General features: G+C 40.6%; 1 protein-coding gene across 24 annotated transcripts in view; it reads left to right on the forward strand.

Annotated features, from left to right (window-relative positions):
* BNC2 (basonuclin zinc finger protein 2) overlaps nucleotides 1-18288 on the forward strand; it is a 486409-nt gene that overhangs the window by 181015 nt on the left and 287106 nt on the right. For 19 of the 24 annotated variants that reach the window (XM_055577984.1, XM_055577992.1, XM_055577981.1 and 16 more), the window contains one exon: nucleotides 14366-14449. The exons of the other annotated variants lie outside the window; for them this stretch is intronic. In XM_055577984.1, coding sequence (XP_055433959.1) covers nucleotides 14366-14449 — 84 coding nt within the window. The remainder of the gene's footprint in view (nucleotides 1-14365; nucleotides 14450-18288) is intronic. 24 annotated transcript variants of the gene reach the window in all.

An 18288-nucleotide genomic window follows, 5' to 3' on the forward strand; every position in this document is an offset into this window, starting at 1 on the left:
AGTATAGCAAGGCACCTATATGTATATTGGGGCAGTATTTTATCTTCATTTACAGTCTTGCACTTTGCCTTAAGTGTAGTTAAGGGCTTGGGAACTATTTGTTGAGCAGAATGTGCTGCTCTTACTGTCTTTTAATCCTGGATTATGTTTTTATCAAAAGTAATTGTGTTATGTGTAGTGCATTAATATTGTCATAGATGGTCTTTGATTAGCATTGTTAGTTTGCCTGACATTTCATTTCTTTTAGCCAACACTTGTTTGAATGTACTGTATCTTTAGATCTAAAATAAATATTTGGTTTAGTGTTCACTTTCACCTATTGCTAAGAGTAAAAGATGGATTAAAAACCATCATTTCATAAGTACGTCCTAGCTCACACAGTGTGCTAAGGGTGGTACTCACTTGATGTTATTCAACTCTTAAAAAGCGTTCAGGGCAGGTACAGTTATTTTCATTTTACAGATGAGGAAGTAAAGGTCTCAACTCTGTATCCAGCAAGTTTGACCCCCAGAATCTTTGCTTTGTTCCTTACATTCTTCATCCATCTATAACATGAGTCAGATATTACAAAAAATAGAAGATGGTTGTTGAACCCACCAATTTTTGCTTTTCCTTTCAGATTAAATTTTGCAAGGAAACCAACTTTCAGAACTGATAAAAATTAGACCTGTTCTAGAAGAAAAGGGTCCAGCCTCCGAGTTCTATCTTTGATCTGTGGAATACTTGCTTGGAAAAACTAGAGTCTAATGCCTCCACACCCTCTAAAAAGGAGGCATAGCAAACCCAAGTAGTCTGGGAGTTAAAGGGTTCGTTTACCATGGTGCAATTGTGGGGAATTCACAGGAAGGCTAATCTCTCCCTAATTTGAAAAGAGAACATAAGAGAAAAATAGTGTGGGGTAAATACTAGCGTAAAAAAAAAATAGCTATATCATTGTACAGCTCTTCACATGTTAATTTTCAGGGCACAGATTTTATTCAATCCAAAGTGATGAAGTAATTTTATTGTGGGAAGAGTCACAAAAGAATAAGTCACCACTTTATGTTTAACGGGAGCCTGTGTCTACCAATGTATACAGATTCCAGTTTGACAATATTAAAAAGCTGTGCTCTGTGTAATGTATAGCATATCTATAAAAGATATACACGTCATGTGCATATACAAGTAAATGTAAGGATGGAGAATATGGGTAGATTTAACTCAGAAATGTTGAAAAACATACTATTTTAAGTAAATTGCTTATAAAAATTAGTCAACATGGTAATTTTGTAATATCTTTGTAGACCAGGAATTTCAAGGTTTTTCATCTGCTAAATTTATATTGGGGTGTTGTACAGTCCTTCATTAGAAAATTAAATTTCTTTTTTATCAGCATGGGTGGCAGAGACTAGGTTTTCTAGCCATATGTGTTTGCACTTGAATTTGTCTCTTCTTTATGTGACTTTGGAAGCTCAGTTACTTCATTACTAAAATGAGGGTTAGAATCGATGCCTGTAAAGTGTCCGGCACAGAGAGGAGGATGGCACTGTTGGCTATTAGCAATTTCTTCTTTTGTAGTTCCTGATGTTAATTTGCAAGCCTTATGCAGCGTTTAGTTAGCATCTCTGTATCGGTGGTGGTACTGAGTTTTTAATAATTGTGTCATGTATACACTTAGCCTTTTCAGTTAACCACTTAAAAAAATACTTATGCCAATCTTGCTAAAGCTTAGTTTGGCTGAAGAAAATGAGAGTAGAGGAAAAATCTCCCCTTTCTTACTCTTCACTGAGAATCAGTCATTGAGCAGCATAATTCTAAAATCTTGCGTGGCTTTTGGGTACTTTATGAACCTTTTTATGGTAACCCAGAAGCAAGACGCTGATTGAATTAATACATTTCCATGGAGGGGCTGTTCTTTTAACCGCTCTTCTTCCTCCTCACCCGTGTATGCTTTGGTAAGGGACTTTTCCAATCCACAGAGGAGGGTGTCATGCTGGGGTTGCAGCTTCATAGATATGCAGGCTACTGGTGAGCCGAAGAGCCTTTCTGTATTTAAGAAAAAGGCAGATTAGAAACAGTAACAACCAACCCAGAAGCCCTACCCTAACCAAAAAGAAAATACAAACTCCCCGCCTTTATTTTCTGAAAAACCTTGTGCTTTTTATATAACGCAGAACCTAAGCATAGCATGCTGACTTTGATTTTTAAGTTTTAAAGTTTTTTTTTTTAACAGCTTTTATAAAGGGTGCAATCTTCATTGTGAAGATCTCATTAAGAAGACTACAAAGAGAGTAAACACTTCCAGAATGGCTGCCACCAAGGAACCATTTTATTAACATCTTCTTTAGTCATCCTTTCTCATTTATGTATACATACAGGTGTATGGATAGATGCTCATTACATAAAAGGATTATGGATACATGACTTTTTTTAAACTCAGGCATGGCATAGATATCTTTCCATGTCTGTAAGTAAAGCTATCCATCATAATTTTTAATGGAGTCTTAGTGTATCATTGTACCATAATATGCTTAATGAGTTCTTGGTTTGTGGACATTGAGGTTGCTGCCAGTTCATTTAATTTACAAAGAGTGGTGCCTCAATATGGACATTCTTCTGTGTACTTGTATTCTTACTTACTAAAGGGGATTTCTTGAAAGTGATGTTCCTGGGAAAAGGGGTACAATTTTGTATATTTTAAAACAGTAGTTGGCAAACCTCTTCTAAAGGCCCAGATGGTAAATAGTTTAGAAGCCATGGGTTTCTGTAATAACTATTCAATTCTGTCTTTGTAGCCACAAACAGCGGTAGAATATATATGTGTATAAAGGAATAGGTACAGCTGTGTTTCAATAAAACTTTATTTATTAATATAGAAGTGGGCAGCAGTCTAGCATTTGGCTCAGAGGCTGTAGTTGCCTGCTCCTGGCTTGAAACAAAGGAGAAACTGATGGGGGCTGGAAATCTATCCCCAGTTGTCTATACGCTGTTCTCATTGCATCTTAGAAATGTCTTCTTATCTGAGGGTAGTATAATGGGTTGATTACTTTCTTTCCAGGTATATGGTAATCAATACCTCTTTGCAAAGCTTATTATAGGAGGTTTTCATACTTTCACTACTTGTAAAGCTTAGTAAATTTTAAAATAAGATATATGTGCCAATATATATTTGTTAACAACTTGTTGGGCAGAGAATAGTATCTCTAAAACTTACATTTTAGAGGAGATAACTGTGCGTTTTCTCATCTATAGAAGACTGCTTTGATAGAGTCAGGTTCTCGAGGTAGCCTTAAGTAAGTCAGAAGGAAAGTTAGCAAAAGAAGTATCATTTCAGCAGAAATATACCACAGATCAACAGGGTGACATTGAATTAGTTACTGAACCTTTACAGGCTAAATTACACTCAGAAGACTGCTCTGTGCATAAATAGAAACCTCCTTGCATCTTGAATTTTTATAAAATAGGAATTACTGGCCCCTAAATGCCCTAAGGGTATTTGTTGAGGATTGGGTGGAATAATGATACGGTTAAAAATCACTCTGTAACATTGGGTCACTGGTGCCACTGTGAATTTTAAGAGATTTATTTATTAATTTATTTTGCATGCATTGGTTGAGTATCTGCTGTGTGAAAAGCTGATTGAGAGAAAACTAAGGAGAAGCCAGTAAGTTCTTGCCCTTCAGGAGGAAAAACATGTAGTGTTTTTAAAGTCTGCAGTTGTGTGGTGCTGACTGCCATGAGGGTGGTAGAATGCTGGCGAGGGAGATGTCTTCTACCTGTGGGTATCAGGAAACTTAATGGAAGAAATGGCCTCCAGAAATAGAGATGTTCAGAAGTTTAGTGCAAAGTTTCCCTGGCGGTCCAGTGGTTAAGAATCTGCCTTGCAGTGCAGGGGACATGGGTTTGATCCCAGGCCAGGGAAGATCCCAAATGCCTCAGGACAACTAAACCACAACTGTTGAGCCAGCGTGCTACAGAGTCTGCTTCACAAAAAAGACAAAGCATACAACTTGAGCTGCGTGTACACCATAGCTAGAGAGTATCCCCCTGCCGCAACTGGAGAAGGCCAGCTCACAGTGAGGAAGAGCTAGTGCAGTCAAAAAAAACCCACAATAATTAAAAAAAAAAGTTTAGTGCAGGGGAGGGTATTCCAGAAAAAAGCGGTATGAGAGCTATGTCAAATTAGGAAAGCTAGAGCATACGCAGGAGACATTAAGTCTAATTATGATTAGACTGTCTCTTAAGGATTTAAGGCTTCCCTGGTAAAGTGTCTGCCTGCAGTGTGGGAGGACCTGGGTTTGATCCCTGGGTTGGGAAGATCCTCTGGAGTAGGAAATGGCACCCCACTCTAGTACCCTTGCCTGGAAAATTCCATGGACGGAGGAGCCTGGTATGCTACAGTCCATGGGGTCACAAAGAGTTGGACACGACTGAGCGACTTCACTTCACTTAAGTATTTGTCATGAACGAGGAGGAGAGATGAAGCTGGAAGGGCAGGGCGGAGCTAGGCTGTAGAGGGCCTGGAAGGAACTTTGTAATTGGTAGTTTGTGGGGAACATCTAGAATAGGTTTGACAGTTGGAGGGGTGGTACATAGCTCTGGTTGATGAGTGTGAAATGCATTATCAATCACTTAAGGGTTACGGCAAAGGTCTGAGCATGCTCTTGTTAGAAATGGTCTAGATGGAGAGAGATGATCTGGAAGGTGTGTGGGAGGACAGCTGAGGGGATGGGAGTGGGAAAATAGGCCTTCAGAATTTACTGGGTTTTGGAAATAAGGAGAAGGCTTTTCATCATCATCTATAGTTCTCACTCTTTGTTAATGGGATTCTGGTGATACTAATGCAAGAAAAAAAAAGCCAACAAAGTCAGGGTAGAGGTGTAGTAAAGAAGGGAAGGCAGTGAACCCATATCCTTGTTTATCTCGAGGTGTTAACTAAACACTTGGAAATTTCAAGTGGGAGCTTGAAAGTGCAGGACTAAAATTCACGTGAGTGTTAAGGAATAGGGATTGGGGAGCATTGTTCTCATACAGGTGGCAGATGAAACCAGGGGAGAGCATGACATCTGAAAGGAAAGCAAGTAGAGAGAAAATGGCATGGTAATAGCGTTTATTATGGTAAGTTATTGACATAAATAACTCTCCTTATTTGAAGCTGTGAACATCGAAAGCACACAAAATGGAAAACTATGTGTTTTATCATTTATAAAGTGTTCTATTGTCTATTAAACCTCTTTTAGATTTCAGGAGTAAAGGATTTCAGTTTGAAAAAATACCTTATATGATCCTCAAGGGCAATGTAAGGAAGTCTGTCTTACCGTATCTTCTCACCACTTCCTGAGACCCTCAGTAACAGCGAGGTGCCATTGGTGGGGGAAGTTGAGGCTCACTTTTCACCTGTTTGGTCCAGAGTACTGTGTACAGCTTTTCACCTTCCCTTGACCTCACCCCAGTTGATCTAGGGCTGGGAAGCTGGTCGGGTAGGTAGGAGGAGCCTGGGTCTTCCACAGAAATCAGCCTTGTATCCTTTTGTGCATTTTCTCTTTTTAGTTTGAGGTCCTCAGCAGGTTCCGAGGGGTGATTGCGGTGCACGGTATGACTTACGCTTGAGTTGGGCAAGGTTTTCCTGTAGGGAGCAGCAGGGGCGAATCTGCCTTCCCGTTTCCTTTCTTCTCTTAACGTTACCTGTGTTCAAGCTTTGCGTGCAAGGAGAAGCATGTTCCTTCATTGATCTTGGGCGTGCTGAACTGTAGGCTTCAGCGTCATGGTGAAGGCTCCCTGCCAGCTCTCCTGGTTTCTGCACCCCAGAATTCCACTGGCCGAATTTGTGGTCTGCCTTCAGGCTCACCCTCCATAAGAAGTCTAACCCATGTCACATGGGGCAAGAGCCTAGTCCACAGCAATCTGCTTCTTTGGACAACCACTGTGCATTAAATCTAGTTTAAGTGCTCATTGTATGGCAACTTACACTTTTTTTTTTTTTTTTTTAAATCATAATAGGCTTAATGTATGTGGTTTAAGAAGTAACATGGGATGTTGAATTTTGGGGAGGGGTAGGTGTAACATTTTCTCTTTCACTCTCTGGCATGTGGCACATTTTTCTATCATGTTTCATTCCTTAAACTCCCCTTTCCGTTTTCTCATGTATACCTTTTCCAGTCATCTGCTTCTCTTGAGTGTTGTGAAATTTAGGGAGGGGAAAAAAATCCATTGATTTGTCTCATTTTGTGCTGTCCCTGAATGAAGATCAAGTGAAATGCACTTGTTTTCTTCCCAAGTGAACTCTTTCCTAAAAAATGCCACCCTGTCAAAAAAAAAAGAAATTCTTGGTGATCATGAGTTGAAAGTTGTCTCTGTGCCCTCATTAGAGAGTTAAGTTCAGTAGTGGTCTTGATTGCTGTGAAAAACCAGAGAGACAGGCAGAGTGGTGCAAACCCAGTGGTTGAGTTCCAGGTGACAAGGGTCCTTTTAATGTGATTTCTAGTTTAAATGCTAAAGCTAATGTCTGTCCCCAAGTTATTTCCTTCTCATGTTTGCAGCATCCATGGAGTTGCTCATAACACTGCTGCTGAAGTGGCTTGCTCATTTGGGCTTTGTCTCTCTTTATTTATTTATTTTTCTTTTTTTTTCCCCATTTTTTACAATTTTATTTTTATTTTTTTTTTAACTTTACAATATTGTATTGGTTTTGCCATATATCAACATGAATCCGCCACAGGTATACACGTGTTCCCCATGACTCTCCAAGATCCCAAACCTTATGCCCTGATGTTTGCTTCTTTGTTCTTACTTCTTGCTTTGTTTTTTGTTGTTTTTTTTTTTCTTAAGAAGACTTTTGCTTTACCAGTTCTTTTTTGATTTTCACATTTTTTTAGGCCAGTGGTTCTCTAACTTTTGTGCTCATCAGCATCACCTGGAGGGCTCATAAAACCAACCGGCCCGACTCCACCTCGCATGGCGTCTGTCATAGTAGGTCTCAGTGGAAGTCACTCAGTCATGTCCAACTCTGTGTGACCCCATGGACTATACAGTCCATAGAATTCTCCAGGCCAAAACTCTGGAGAATTCTTGCCCTTCTCCAGGGATCTTCCCAACCCAGGGATTGAACCCAGGTCTCCTGCATTGCAGGCGGATTCTTTACCAGCTGAACTATCAGGGAAGCCCCAGGTCTCAGATGAGACTTCAAATATATTTCAGATAAATTACCTGGTAATACTAGTAACATTCCCAGGCTGAGAATATACCTTGAACCACTGACTTAGGCTGTTATCTGTCAGTTTGCTGTTTTGGGTTTTTCCAAAACTGTAGGGCTTCTTCAGACTTCGTTTACCTGAGTTCCCTGGAAAATCTACTTTTTATCTTTTATTTTGTATTGATGTATAGTTGATTTACAGTTTTTCCGGTACTCGGTAAAGTGATCCAGCTACACACATGTACACACACATATATATATTCTTTTTCACCTTCTTTCCATTATAGATTATTACAAGATATTGAATATAGTTCCATCTGCTATACAGTAGGTCCTTGTTTATTTTATATATAGCAGTGTATATCGGAAACTCATTTTTAATTCATAGGTCAAGCCACTAGCATGAAAGTGAACTCAGAAAATTGCCTCATCCTTTCATTGTAAAGGTCTTGGCTGAGGCAGGAGTGGCAGAGAGTAAAATGCGTCTCTTCTCTCTCCTTCCCCCAGTGGAGACTTGGGCAGTCAGTCTCTCAGGGCCCAGACACATCTTCATAGTCTTTGTCAGCACAGCATTCTAGGAAGCTGTCTACAAGTTGATGGAGCCGGCCCCTAATTGAGACTAATTGAATAGGTATAATTTTCAGTTTCCCTAATTGCTTGTATTATTCCTTTGACACTTGGGGTTTGCTTTCATGCCCCAAATTCCTTCCGTCCCTGTCTCAAACTTCTCAGCCCAGATGGGAATGGTGTGTTGGGGTGGGGAAGAACAGCGTATCCAGGAAGTATCTTTACCTATGCTGTGTACCTACCGTCTGCTTAGATGTTTCACCTGTGTCTTCTTCAGCCTTACCAACCCACCACAGTAAACAGAATTATTTCCATTTTACAGATGTAGCCAACTAAGCTCTGTATTGGGAACTAACTGACCAACTTCAGAAGATACCACAGCTGGGGTTAAAACAGAAGTTTTACTCCAAAGCCAGTGCTCTCTGCATATTACCTGGCTGTAGGATAGTTGGCATTGAGCCTTGAGGACAGACAGTTTACATGGGCATATATATACATACGTATATGTGAACTTTGACAACATCAGTCATCACACATGGTGATGTATATGCCCATGAGCAACAATTTGGGGTGTTCCATTTCCAGTAAACTGGAATGACAAGAATGATTACAAACCAGCTGAATATAGTCGAATTAGGCACTTTTCTTTTTTGAATCTGAAGTCCACCCATGGCAAAGGTGCAAAAACTTCCTTTTCATTTTCTTTAGTGCTAAAACCCATGTAAAACAAGGATGAACTCTATTAAACGATAGAGGGCTTTTCCAGTGAAACACGAGCGTGGTAGTATAGAGAACTTTGTCTTCATTTCAACTCTATTCAACTTATCAAATGAGGGGAGAGCACAGTGACAGGCCTCAGTTTTCTTGTTTAAAAATATAGTAAAAAGAGTGTGGTGGAAATTTCCTTCCCACCCCTTACTTGTCTGATGGGGGAATTAATAAATATTTTGTGTAAAGCCCTCTGAGGCTCTGTTAGAAAGATCCTGTGTAATTTTAGCATTATTCATGGTCCATCAGGCTCCTCAGGGTGTCACCAGGGAAGAGAGATTTTTATCTCTTATCCCACATTTCACAGTAGAAAAAACCAGGGTATTTTTGTTGTTGTTTGCGGCTGTGAAAATCCCCTGTAATCGTACCTGCAGCGGTTGCTTCCATCACAGAGCCCAGGGCCCTAGCTTACCCCCAGAGGACCAGCTCCCAAGGCAGAGCGAGACTGAATCTCACTTAGGCAGGTCCTGGCTCCTGGGAGGATGCGGTCTCCTCCGGTCCCCCGCCCCCATCCCCAGTCATCTTCTGTGTCTGTCAGCCTGGTGAGTAGCAGAACCTTAACCCTCTTCTGCTTTCTCTCCTCTCATCCTGATCCTGTAGCTCACTGTCCTGGATGACTTGGAGAGGACTGTCCTCCCCCCTGCTCAATTCTTTTGCTCGTCCTTCTCACCTTCCTACGGATAACATCCTGCATCATCTAAGGTCTCTGTAAGCACCAGCATATTTCTGACCATTCTGTATTGGCAGCTGGATAAATGCTGTTTTGACTCAGCAGTTCCTTTCTCATCATGAAGTGACGTTTTTCATTCTTAAGCTTTAGATGCTGTATACTTGGCCCTTCTGAGTCTTAGCCTTGGGTTCCATGGTTGGGAAGGCTTAGTGCTGGAATGTTTTCCTTCATTAAATCATTGCCTGAGAGATGAAGATAGACATTATCTGCACATCCAGCAACTTAGCTCTCCTTATTTTTCATTCATTCCTCTCTTATTTGCAGCACTGTGTTTAACATGCATCCCCGTCTTTACAGTGTGGGGTAATTAATTTATTTCTTTATCTGCTCTTTCTCACAAGCAACTCCTGGCTAGCTTACTGTCAAATCCATTTCACAGAATGGTCTGTCTGAATTCTTTGTGTTATCTGGGTAATTTTTCTTCTTGTTGCTTGGCGTCATCTAACCACTGACATGAGGCTGTTACTGCTTTTCTCTGACTTGGAATGTAACGGAGCTTGTACCCGCCCATATTCCTGCGTCCTCTTACCCGACTGTCGTCTGTCCCTCTGTTTTTTAAAACCAATTCTGTCTTTCCATTCTTTTCCAAGTTCTCCTTGGGTTCATCTCCTTTGCCTCATTCCTTCATTGCTAGACCGAAGCCACCAGAACACATACAGTTCAGCACTGCTCTGGGCTTACGGCCAGCTTCACCAGAGAGACTTGAGCTGGCATGGAAGTTAGTTTATTTAGGCTCTGACTTTTTATAGTGCCTATCAGGCAAATGCCTACCTGAATGTTTAATGTTTAAAAATAAAATTAAAGTTCAAATGGGCCCTGGTTTTGCAAGAAGCACCCCAGACTCTATAAGCCCTTTTCTTGGTAACATGTTTCTTTTCCCAAGTTATCACTTCTGTGCCTTATTCTTTCTTCGTTTCCACCTTCTGCACCCACCTGCTACGCCCATTCAGCTTCAAGTGTTTTTTTTAAATTAAGTTTTATTGGAATATAGTTGCTTAACAAGCTTCAAGTAGTTTGAATGATAGTTGCGATGTGGAGCCTTTTTCTGTCTTCTTTTCAGAAGTCTGGTCTCTAACAGTCTTTATGTGTGATCTCAGTAAACATAAGATCGTGTGTGTGTGTGTGTGTGTGTGTGTGTGTGTATAGGAAGCCTGCCATATTTCCTCCCTACCCCACAGAAAATGTGTTTTCTGGAAGCCCTTTTGACACTGAAGTGAATGCCCACTGGCCCTCCCTTGTTGAATTCTCCTGAGAGGAGAGAGAGGCCTTTATGCTTGTTGTCATATCTTTTGTTTCTGCTGATTATACATAAAGTAAGTTGTAAATAGCTCTCTTGCACACCGTGATTCCTTTGAGGTATGTACAGGAGAGAAGATATGCACTCAGCCCCAGCTTCCCAGGGGATGCTAGAGGGTCCCTTTCAGGGCCTCTTACTTCCTGTTAGGGCACCAGCCGAATGCAATTTAGATGAGCGCTAGACAATTACCATCCGTACTGTTTAGAAGTGTCAGCTGATCAGGTTAGTTTTTTCTTTGTATTTAACTTAAGTGTTTTTATTTATTTAAGACCAAAATATACAAAGACCCAAAAAAGAATTTTAAAAAGTCTTCTTTGTCCTACTACTTTCCAGAGATAAAAATCACTGTGAAAATTTTGTGAAAATCATGGTAAATTGTGTTTTAGAGTATGATGTTGAAATGCACACTGAGTATTATTAGCATAAAGACAAGAGGATAAAACTGGAATTCTCCAGATCAATTTGAATTTTTAATTGCATTGAAAGCGGAGGTACACATCCTATTTTAGTATCTTAAAGTGGAGTCAAAAGTAGTTATGGGGAACTCCCTGGCTGTTCAGTTGTTAGGTCTCTGTGCTTCCACTGCAGGGGGCGAGGAACTATCCCTGGTCAGGGAACTAAGATCCTGCAATGCTGTGTAGCATGGCCAATTTTTTTTTTTTTTAAATGTCTGCTATTTCTGACAGGAATTTTTTGATTGCTTATAACTAGCTGGCTAACTACTAAGACTTCTGAATCCAAAGGCCTAATTGTCTAGGTGTGCAAAATGATTACTAATTAAGTTATCAAGCTTTTATATCCTTTATATTTTCCTTGGGACATTGTGAGGAACTGGAAACAGATATAGCTTGCCTTCCCCCTTACACTTTTCCCCTGTCTGATAATTAATGACCCTAATTGTGGTGGGCCCGGTGGGGGAGTATTGTTAGATGGTGAACTCATGAGTGAAACTTTGTGGTTTTAGTTAAGATCTCAAATTTTTTCGTCTTTAAGGAAGCCCATTTGCACGGATCATAAGGATTTTCTTTTCTGCTCAGAAATTCTAGGATTCTAAGATGGAGAGCGTGCCTCACTTTCCTCTTAGTTCCTCTTTGTGATTTGGATGGTTGAAACGTTCCAGTAGCCTGGCACTGTTTCCTCCCAACTTGCTCACAGACCTTTTTGTTTTCTCTTAGAAACTGTGTATTTCTAAGTGTTTGAGGTTGTAATTGAGTGTAATTGTAGTTGTTTAACTTTCTCCGTGCCTCTTGAGGGTGTTTATAAATGCCGTCTGTGAGGGTAGAAAGGAACTAGAAACTTCATGATATGGTCAACTAATATTAAAGTAAGTGGGAATTCTTCTGTGTATATGAAATGAAGTATTGTTTACACTTCATTTGCAGCATATACCTTCTGGCTTATGGAATCTGCTGTAATCAGTTAAGTAATCACCTTCATTAAGGTTTCATAGGAAGCTTTTGAGGGGTTGTTTTGATAGGAAATATTCTAAGAGTAATTTTTCCCCAGGTCTTCTTTTGTACCCTAGGGAGAGTTACTGTAGCCCAACTCACTGGGCCCCCTCCCCAGTGTGTCATCGTGGGGTGGGATCAGCATTGTTCTGCGTGTGACACGACACAGATGCGGCGTCTCTATGTTTCTCCATGGCCCATTTCCTGCTCACTCCTCAAGTCAGAGGAGAAGTCCCCTTTAACCTTGCCTATGTTGTCCTGGACCAAAGAGCGGGGATTAGTAAGTCTTTATTTCTGGTGATACTTTCTTTATTTCCTTTCATTGTCTTCTTTGTTATTTCTAACATATGAAGCATCCACACAGGCCTCTAGAATGGACACCACTAAATGCAACGATTATGTGTTTTTCATTAACTTCTTTGACATATGTTCTTGCTCTTTCTCATCTTAAGTTTGGGCCTTGTAACTTTCTAGCATGTGCCTCTGAGTTAATTATTTACCTACTCTAAAACCTCCCTTTTTTTGCAAAATGTAGATCCTCATACCCCATGAAAAGTGAAAGTGGAGTTGCTCAGTCGTGTCCAACTCTTTGTAACCCCATGGACTGTACCGGACTGCCTCCTCCATCCATGGGATTTTCCAGGCAAGATTACTAGAATGGGTTGTCATTTCCTTCTCCAGTGGATCTTCCTAACCCAGGGATCAAACCCCAGTCTCCTGCATTGCAGGCAGATTATTTACCATCATAAGATTGTTTAAAGGAAAAAACAGTTTCTCTTGATGTAAGGTACTCACACAGCGACTTGCACATTACAAGTGCTCAGTAAGTGTGAGCTCCTTTCCCTTCTCAGGCTCCAAGTGGGGAAATAGGTGGTTGAAGAGTGAATAATTTCAAAGACAGCTTATATTCATTCTATTGACATCACCTTATGGAAATAGGCAGGAAGAAAGAATAAGAGAGTTGAAAGGAACAGACAGGTTGGACCTAAAAATGCTTGAAAAGTTGACTGTTCTTTAAAAAAGTATATGTTAGTGATATTCACTAGTGAACTTGCAAAGTGGAGTTTATTGAAAATTGCTTAAATTTAGAAAAGTAAACAGATTTGTTGGTCAAAAGAAAGAAGGAAATACCATCTAAGGCAGCACTCTTGGCTGAAAAATGATCTCTGAACAAAGAGATGGGCATAGATGATCCCAGTTGGAGTTAAAAAAAGAAAACACCGATGGGGGCCTTGGAGAGGGAAAGAAGACACAGGTGAGATGGAGCTGGTTGATGAATTGAGATCTGAATACACATAGATAGTTAAGAGCTGACTCCTTGGAAAAGACCCTGATGCTGGGAAAGACTGAGGTCAGGAGGAGAGGGGGGCGACAGAGAATGAGATGGTTAACTGGCATCACCGACTCAGTGGACATGACTTTGAACAAACTCTGGGAGATAGTGAAGGACAGGAATCCTGGTGTGCTGCCGTCCATGGGGTCTCAAAGAGTCAGACACAACTTAGTGGCTGAACAACAAGATAGTTGTATGATTAATGTAGGTAGTATATATTTGGAAATATTGAGTAGTGTATAGAGAAAATTATAAAAAGCAGAAAATAGGTTTCAATGGAATCTAAGTCCTTTTCTATCTTAAACATTTAAAAATGAAGTAAGCCAAGTGACTACTAAGTAGGCAATACTTCATGATGAGATTGGCTAATTATAATAGGTAACAGTTTTGAAAGGGAATCCTAGTGGCTTTCACTGTAAGATTCTAGATACAGAGAAACATTCACTGAATCATACCTTTTTTGTCATTTGTATTGTTAGAGCAGACATAAGGCTCTTAAGTATAATTTAAATGCAGTAAATAAATAGTACATGTTGGTAATTATTGGCCTACACCAGGAAGAGAAAAAATAAATTTGAACAGGTATTTTTAAGAGTGGAAAGGAACTTTAGGCAATATAGAATACCGTTTTCTGAATTCCCACTTAAGAAAGGTAAGAGAAAAAAAGCCACCAATTTCAAGCAGAAATTGTTTTTTTTTCTTCCGTTTTCCTAATTTCCTCCCTTCCTTCCCCCTGATGTCCCTTCCTCTCTCATCCTTCCTACAGTCCACAGATATTAAATGCCTGCTTTTGTGCTATGTGCTGTGGATATAAGGGACAACAACATTTATGTGTATTTTTTCTTCTTAGAATTTACCTTTTGGTAGTCAGTAAACTTGGGTGTATGATGTTTACAATATATTTGACCTACTGAGTGTTCAAACCCTGTGAGGCCATGATGGCCTGTTGCAGAGCTGCAGCTGGGATGTCCTTGTGTTCGGGTTGTGTGTGTTTGTGTGCAGTTCTCAACAGCCTCCACACCCAGCATCTAACTCGGCCATGTTCCCCCAGGTCCCAGTGGCATGTGCTGGCAGAGTGCTGGGTGCAGACTTCTGCCCAAACCTGGAGGAGCCAGACCAGAGGCTGGAAGTCCAGGTCGGAGTCTTACTGTTTTATCAGTCGGGGGTGTTGTGACGGTACCAGGGGTCTTTGAACGCTGAACAGATATATCAGATGCCATGCGGCAGCTGCTGGGACTGAAAGAGGGGTTGGTGGAGCATCTGTTCAGCAAAAAGTCCTTTTCAGGATAAGTTGTCTGTAATTAGAAATCATTCATTTACTCATTCAAGAAGTCAAGACATGGTATATATACTGCAGTGAATAAAAACATGGTTTCTGAATGCTGCCTGCCTAGGTTGACACAAGTTGCCATGAGTCCTTTGGCAAGTCACCCAACCTAACTGGGCTTTAGCTGTCTCATCTGTGAAATGGAGATATCATAGCTGAGTAATGAGGATTAAATGTTCTACCACATACCTAGCATTTAGCACAGGGCCAGGATGTAAGAGGCACTCTGGAAATCTTAGCTCTCCTCTTTTCAAATCATCATTATTGCGTGCTGAGAGGATGCTAGGCTCTGGGGACACATGGGCAAGCCAGCCATGCTTCCTGCACTGGAGTCTCCCAGCTCAGGGGAATGGAAGCTGTTCAGCTGGGCACTGTATGAGAAAAATAGGAGTTAAAAATATTATCTTTCTTCTTCATGGTTTGGGAGATAGGTCCTCTGGTGTAATATTAAGTTTATTAGCAAAGAACATTTTTCATCCAAGTATTGACTTGGAATTCATTGCGTGGTCTTGGGAAATTAGAAGCCAAGTGGTATGTTGCAGATTAAAAATATAAATATGACATCTTGGCCCAAGGCCTACCTCCACTGCTGGGTACCTGTTAATAGTTAAGGAATGTGTGTATCAATGATGCAAAAATGCAGGCTCAAGTTTCCATGTAGATGGCACCTCCCTAGCGTGAGCACACCCATACTATTTTTTCAGGCCTCTGTTTGGCATCATTTTCTAAATTTTAAGACTTAGGGGATAAGCATAGTGATCTCAGTGTTAAAACTTTTTTTTTTTTTTTTTAAACTGATTTAGACACCCTGCATGAGAAAAGAGAATAGTTCTAAAAATTGGCTTGTTCATAGTGGGTGTGATGGTGGAAGTGGTGGTTGTAGGAAGTTTCATTTTTTATGATGCTCTGAAGGGGACACCATCTTCTGCACACCTGCTCCTGGCCTCGGAACGACCACCTGAGCTCTGCAGTGCCCTACGCTGGTACTGTCTGGGTGGTGTATGGCTGTGATCCAGCAGAAAAGCAGGTGTGGCAAGTATGAGACGTGATCATACGTTTCCCAGTTTTAGAAAGCTCACAACTTGGTTGTGACACATATGTGCTGAGTGATGGAAGACTTTTCGTGAAGAGTAGTCTGATCCTTGACCCCTTCGGGGTGGGGGGGACGAGTGATGTTCTTCAAACACATCACCTGGAATGGTCTGTCATGGGTGGTTGTTGGATAATCTGTTTTTGAACGTTGAGTTATGATGCGAAGAGCAATGGGTTTTGCAGATGTGGGTGTGTGAAATAAACCTGAAAGAGACCAGTGGAACATATTGCTTTGACATACCAAGGGAGAAAATGTATTTTTACACATTGAAGTGAAACCGTGGTAGTAGGTAGCTAAACATATTGTGGAGTTGACAGTGCTGTGTGAGCCTTGCAAGGAAGACAAGTTACTGGGTAAAGAAAAGAAAGTGCTCATTTTGTTAGATGCCTCATCTTGCAAAAGCATTTTGGCGGACAGTATGGAAAAGTTGAATCTGTGAAAAGATAAGTCAACTACGACGCACTGGTGAATTAACTGGGACCCATTTGAATCATTTATTTCTCTCTTTTCCTGTTCCTTTCTAAATACGGCTTCCATACATTCTGATGATATCTGGTACATATTCATGTTATGTTTGTCATAATAAACTTGAGACTTAATATATTCCTCACCAGCTAACAATTCCAGGAGTAGCTTTTAGCTTAGACTTCTTTCATTCGTGCCGTGGTATGTGTGTTCTGTTTTTTTTTTTTTTTTCCTATCAAGTGAGCCATTTCTTATTTTTTAGTCCAACTCTGCACTCCAGGGAACTCACCGTAGGACTGGCCAGGGTCGTTTACTTTTCCTGCTTGGATCTCAGACTTTCCCGCGGGGCCAGGCTTTATAACCACGAGAGGATTTGCTGTTTGGCCTCTTGATTCTGAGAATAACCTCTTGTACACCTCGATTTAGGAGCTCTGGCTTGTTTATATCCTTTTCTGTGAAGGATTTTCCTTTAGACATAACGGCACCCATAACTGGTTTGCTTTTGTGTTTTCGCTGACATGAGATCTCAGGACTCAGGGAGCCCCTTCCTCCTCTTACCTGTTTTCTTTTAACCCTTTCCTTTGGTCCCAAAATTTCAGATGTCTTAGCAGCTTTGTTATTTAATAATCCCAGAATCCCTGACACACTTTCATGAATATGCTGTTGGTTTTGAATGACTGTCATTGTTGAAGTCTGCCTGACTTGACTTTTGCAAGGGTTATCTGCTTTTTTGTGTGTGTTAATATACTTGATTTAGAGAAGTAGCTGGACAATCCACACTTTAGATTCACTGTCTAACTTTCTTGATTTTCTTCAGTGGCTTTTGAAGTGGGTATGAAACTGTGTACTTTCTTTAGCTTTGAAGGTTAACTGATGTACAGACCCCCAAATTGTTCTTTTATATAATTATTTTATGGGAAATGATCATTCTAGTTTAGACCTCCCTTAGTGTTAGTTGCTCAGTCATGTCCAACTCTTTGTGACCCCATGGACTGTAGCCCGCCAGGCTCCTCTGTCCATGGGATTCTCTAGGCAAGAATACTGGAGTGGGTTGCCATTCTCTTCTCCAGAGGATCTTCCTGACTCAGGAATCGAACCCTAGTCTCTTGCATTACAGGCATATTATTTACTGTCTGAGTCACTGGGGAAGCCCTTAGACCTCCCTTGGTTGTTGTTAAATATTTGATTTTTAATTAGAAAAAAAGTGACTATTTTAGTCTGACTGTACCTCATCATGTGTTGTTACATTTAGCCTAGCACAGTTCCTTTCTTGGTTGGAAATGTAAGATGTGGGGTTTGACTTGGTATTTTTCACCACTGAAGTGCTTAGAAAATTAGAGTAAATAATAAACCAATATTTCAGTACCCGATTAGACACAATTTACTGTGATGTTTCATAAACCACAGACTTCTTTCTTCTATGAATGCGTGAAGGATCACTTTTTTTTCCAGACATACCGGGGTGCAAGTGTAAATTTCCATAAAATTTAAATGAGGTGCTTCCTGTAATTAATGAACAATTGTGGCTGCTCTCTAGTCTGCATTGTAATTAACCGTGATCAGGCTTGTTTAGTGATGACACTGTTCCTGTAATAATTTGACAAGCTACTGTGAATTTGCCAGGTTATTAAACAACCTGCAGCATTCGCTTACAGCATCACAGGATGCACGCGGCTGGTTAAATGCAGCATAAGGGCAAAGCTGAGCTGCCCATTGATGTCTATCGATCACTGGAAACAGGTTTACATTCCTAGGATTTGGGAAAAGTTAATTAATTTTGCGCGAGTTGTCTTGAAAACTTTTTATTATATGGGAAACCTAATGGGGCAAAGCTGGTCATTTTTGTGAACTCATAATGAAGCTAGCAAATTTTATATATTGTTATCATCCATGTGAACACCCGGAAACTGAGATTTTCCCTTTCTTACCCTATTAAATAGATTTAAAGCCCCCACCAACAAGTTGTTCCCTCCCCAAATTCACTCCCAGCATCCCTCAAATATAAGTCCACCTTTTCTTACTGAGTGTGTGTTCGGAGCAGCAGATGCCCTTGTGCTAAGCACAGTCCTGCCACAGGGTGAGGGAGCCA

Source organism: Bubalus kerabau, chromosome 4, assembly GCF_029407905.1.
Source record: "Bubalus kerabau isolate K-KA32 ecotype Philippines breed swamp buffalo chromosome 4, PCC_UOA_SB_1v2, whole genome shotgun sequence".
Lineage (NCBI taxonomy): Eukaryota > Metazoa > Chordata > Mammalia > Artiodactyla > Bovidae > Bubalus > Bubalus kerabau.